The 4,547-nt window shown below is 46.3% G+C and overlaps 1 protein-coding gene across 1 annotated transcript; it reads left to right on the top strand.

Moving 5' to 3' along the window:
* Positions 1–1,803: 1,803 nt before the first annotated feature.
* LOC149388452 (uncharacterized) lies at positions 1,804–3,624 on the top strand. Its single transcript, XM_089622436.1, has one exon. The coding sequence runs from the start codon at positions 1,804–1,806 to the stop codon at positions 3,622–3,624; it is 1,821 nt and encodes a 606-aa protein (XP_089478562.1).
* Positions 3,625–4,547: the final 923 nt, after the last annotated feature.

Genomic DNA, 4,547 nt, shown 5'->3' with positions numbered 1-4,547 from the left:
GACGAGTCCTCAAGTATTTTAATGGTTTTAGTAGGTTTTTGAGTAGTTTCAGATTCAAAAGAGAAATAGAGCGTCTACAATCAATTTCGTGGAAAAAGGACGGGATTTGGAGACAAAACGGTCGAAATAGAGTCAAAAAGCACAAGCAAGGAAATTGGCGACAACCGCGCGCCGCGCACCCTCCCTCGCGCGCCGCGCGATGACAGACTTAGAGACCGCGTGACGCGCCTCGGCAATAGCGCGCCGCGCATCCTGGGAACGCAATCATGAAATCACACAGAGTCTTACGCGCGCAGCGCGCATAACCCGGATTTGGAGCCGCGCGCCGCGCAAGGACGACCGCGCGGCGCGCGCTCTTCGGGTTTTGACGGAGTTACTTTCCGTTTTTGATGTTTTTGAGCGAATTAAATCATTCCAAAGGCCCAATATGCTCCGAAAATCACCCTTTGACCTATATATTAGACACTAAGATCTGAAAACAAAATCTTCCTTTTTGTTTTAGTTTCTCTTTTATTGTTTTGGTTGTTCTTGAGAGCTTTTGAAAGAGGAAAACGGCGTTCTTCAACGGAATTGACAACCCGACGAGTTCTCCTTCTCCGAATTCAATCGTTCTTCTTTCTTCCCTTTCTTTTATTTATTTTATTGCTCTAAATTATTGTTGAACATCAATTTTATTTAATATGAATTCTGTGTTGGTTTCAATCTTTATTTTAGTGCTTTTAATTATTCTGTAATGTTTAGCGTTGATTATGAATTCCATTAGAGGCTAAGTTTCTTTTGGGGTTGCGATGTAGCCGGGATTGATAATGGTTGGGGGGCTCGTTAGGGTTAGATAATCATTGTTTGCTTCATTATTATGGATTGCTTGATATGAATTGTTCGTTATGCTTTCTAGTGCTTGATCACCATTAGAACTGTTATCTAGGATTGTTTAGCTACTCGAGAGAGAGAGTAAATAATCGTGCTTTTGTTCATGTCATCATAGTTGATCCTAGGTTAGAAAATCTAGGCAATTTATGTAATCGTTTGAACTCTTGTTTCATTGCGTGTGATTGTTTTAATAGGATTAGATGCCGAGAGGATAATAATCCGTCAATTGCATAGGTTTGCTAGAACACTCGAGAGAGGCTAGTGAATAAGTTTGATAGAGTGAGATTAGCATCCATAGGAGTAGATTTTGTTGTTCGAGCCCGAAACCCCCGTCCTAGTTAGTTCCGGTGAAATCGTGACCCCTACCATCTCTTCTTGCAAAACTCGTATTTAACTCTCTACTTTAGTTTTATTATTGCTTTTGTTACAACCATCTTCTTAATCTTACTTGGAATTAATTAGCATCAAGTTTCAGAAAATCACTAGAGTAACTAGTCTCTGTGGGATCGATATCCGTTACTTACGTAACACTATTACTTGTTCGATACGTCCGCTTGCGTGCTAGTTATCAAAATATCGCAACAAGTTTTTGGCGCCGTTGCCGGGGACTAGTCTACAATAGCGATCGGATTTGCTTGCTCTTGCTATTTAATTTCTTAATTTTTGTTTTCTAACTTTTTGTGTCATTTTCTTGCTTTTGAAGGTGTATGCGAAAAAGATAGGTCATCAGCTCTCGTTCCAATCAACCCTGAGATCGAGATCGGCGTGATCCATATGGTGCAACAATCCCAATTTTCGGGATCACCGGCCGAAGACCCGCAAGACCATCTCACCAACTTCGTCGAGATCAGCAACACGTTCAAGCTCCACAACGTGTCCGACGAAGCCATCCGCCTCCGCCTCTTCCCATTTTCACTACGGGACCGAGCCAAGATGTGGCTCAACTCCCTCCCGCCGGGTTCCATCACCTCGTGGGCCGACCTGCGCGTCAAATTCATCTCAAAGTTCTTCCCGTTCGAGAAGATGCACAAGAGACGCAACGAGATCCATTCGTTCTCCCAGTTCGAGGGTGAGTCTTTATTTGAAGCTTGGGGACGCTTCAAGGAGCTGCAGCGGAAGTGTCCTAACCATGGCATCCAAGGGTGGATGATGGTGCAAATCTTCTACGGCGGCCTTTCTCCTTCATCGCGCACCCTCGTCAACACCGCCGCAGGGGGATCCTTCTTCCAAAAGACCGAGGAAGAAGCTCATGCCATCCTCGAGGAGCTCGCGTACAACAACGACCACTGTCCTTCCGAGCGAAGAATTCAGAAGCGCGAGCCGGTCACGCCAGAGATGGAATTGATAAAAGCTCTCGCAGCACAGGTGGCCGACCTCACCAAAACGCTCCATGAGCAGAAAGCTACAGTTCATGCTATCCAAACCCCCGCCCCCGAGTCGTGCTTCTGGTGTGCTGGCCCTCATTCTAGCGATGAGTGCGCGCAAGGGAACAAGGGCCAACAAGCAAGCTTCATCAACAATCGGCCGCCCTACAATCAAGGCCCAATGAGCACTTATCAGAATGGCGGATGGCGCGGTCCCCAGAATAACATGCCGATGCAACCCGCACCGCAAGCTCGGCCTCGACCGCATCAGAATCAGCCCCGACCACCGCCATATCAAGCCCCACCATTGCGAGCTTACAAGAACGAGACCAATCTGGAGGAGCTCGTAGCTAATTTGGCCACGTCGACGACTGCCTTCGTGAATACCACCACCGATTTCATGAACGAAACGAAGACGGCACTCTCGAACCAATCGGCTCAGATCCGAAATCTCGAGACGCGGGTGGGGCAACTCGCAACCGCCATCCACACACGACCCCAAGGCACACTTCCAAGCACCTCCGAAGTGAATCCAAGGGAGCACTGCAATGCCATTTCTCATCAACACGTTGCAGCCACCGAGAGCCCAAAGAAAGAAGAAGAAGAGGCTGCCCCGATCACCAGAGCTCCTAAGCCGCACCCGCCGGTCCATACATATGAGCCGCCACTTCCGTTCCCGCAAAGGCTCACGGTGGCACTTTCCGCCGAGTGTAGTGCGCTTCTAAAACAAGAGCTCCCGCCAAAATTAGAAGATCCGGGCAAGTTTACATTTCCGTGCACCATTGGAGACATCTTCATCGAGAACGCGTTGTGCGATCTTGGTTCGGGCATCAACCTCATGCCGTCGGCCGTCTTCAACAAACTTGGGGTGGGTGAACTAAAGCCCACGCGCACCACTCTCCAACTGGCAGATCGGACCGTAAGGTACCCGCGCGGCTTCGTGGAAGACCTCCTCGTTAAAGTCGGAAAATTCACTTTTCCGGCCGATTTCTACGTCATCGACATGGACGAGGATCGCGATATCCCCATTCTCTTCGGAAGGGCTTTCTTGGCCACTTGCGGTGTTTGCATAGACGTGCAAAAAGGTGAGCTAAAGACGCGCGTGAAGAACGAGGAGGAGACGTTCGGGATCTGTAAAACCCGAAAGCGCAAGAAGGAAAAAGAAGAGATCTACGTCATCGAGACGTACGAAGTCGCCACTCCACCATCCACACCTCCGCCACGGGCTCTTAAAGAAGAATCAACAAAAACTGCGAGCAAGGGTGCAAAGCCGAAGTCTCCATTCAAGCCATGGCGAGGACGTTGGCCGAGGCCATTCAAAGAGGTATGGATGAAGAAAGAGCGCGTAGAAGAAGATCCACCGCCTCCCGAGCGCGGCGGCGACGAGTAGGGGAGTTCTACCACCCCCGCGAGGTAAGTTCTCTGTCTCCCGTGTTTTTATGGATCTACATTGAGGGCAATGTAGAGATTAAGTTTGGGAGGGTGAACTACTTTGTGGGGGATTTCTGTTAGATTAGGTTGTTTTTTTATTTAATTTTGATTTTCTTAATTTTGTTTGGTGATTGCTTATAAGTGATAGTATTAAAGTGTTTTCTCTCGTTACTTGCCAATGATACCATGTATTTTCAAAGAAATCCGAGTTCGAGTCAATTTTAAAAAATTTTGTGCTTCATTGTGATTGACTAGTGGTTTGAGTAACGCAATTTCGGTTGATTTTTCCCACTTATGCACACACGTCGTCCCGGGGTTTGAGTAGTCCTTAGAGGTTCGATCACATCTTTAAATGTCTTTTAGCTCACGAACACTAAGAACCGCTCTAGCCCTCATCGAGGCGAAATGACATGTCACGAACCTAGGAAAAATGACATAGGCCTTCATTTGGACCGATCAGAGCCAAAAAGCCAACCCGTAATACTTCCTTGAGCACCCTTGCAGAAAAAGCCGAACGATTAATCATTTCTCGTTACTTAGTCAGAAAAAGCCAAGCCCATATTTGTTGAAATCCCACAAAGAACCCCGTTAACTTAGCGACTCTTGAGTGAATTCTTTCGATTTTGTGACATGTTTTTCGACTAGTCTCTACGTGTTTTATAGTTCATTAGACCCACGCCGGTGATTGTTCGTGTTTATTTTTATTGTTTTGTATCAAAAAGAAAAAAAAAAGGAAAAAAAAATGAGAAAAAAAAAAGAGAAAAAGAAAATACTACAAAAAAAAGAGTGTTTAATTTATGCATTTTATTATTATTTGTATTAGTTCCTGGCGTGGTAATCTCTGACATTAGTTTTAGAGACTAGACGTTGCATAGTCAAAGT

Source organism: Urtica dioica, chromosome 8 (genome assembly GCF_054948205.1).
Source record: "Urtica dioica subsp. dioica isolate 48M chromosome 8, U.dioica_male_clone48M_v1_H2, whole genome shotgun sequence".
In the NCBI taxonomy this organism is placed as follows: Eukaryota; Viridiplantae; Streptophyta; class Magnoliopsida; order Rosales; family Urticaceae; genus Urtica; species Urtica dioica.
Note: the sequence above shows the minus strand (reverse complement) of the source record. Positions and strands in the feature narration are given on the sequence as shown.

Coding starts and splice junctions, on each gene's coding strand:
- LOC149388452 (XM_089622436.1), top strand. CDS start 1,804: ATGTGGCTCAACTCCCTCCCGCCGGGTTCCATCACCTCGTGGGCCGAC.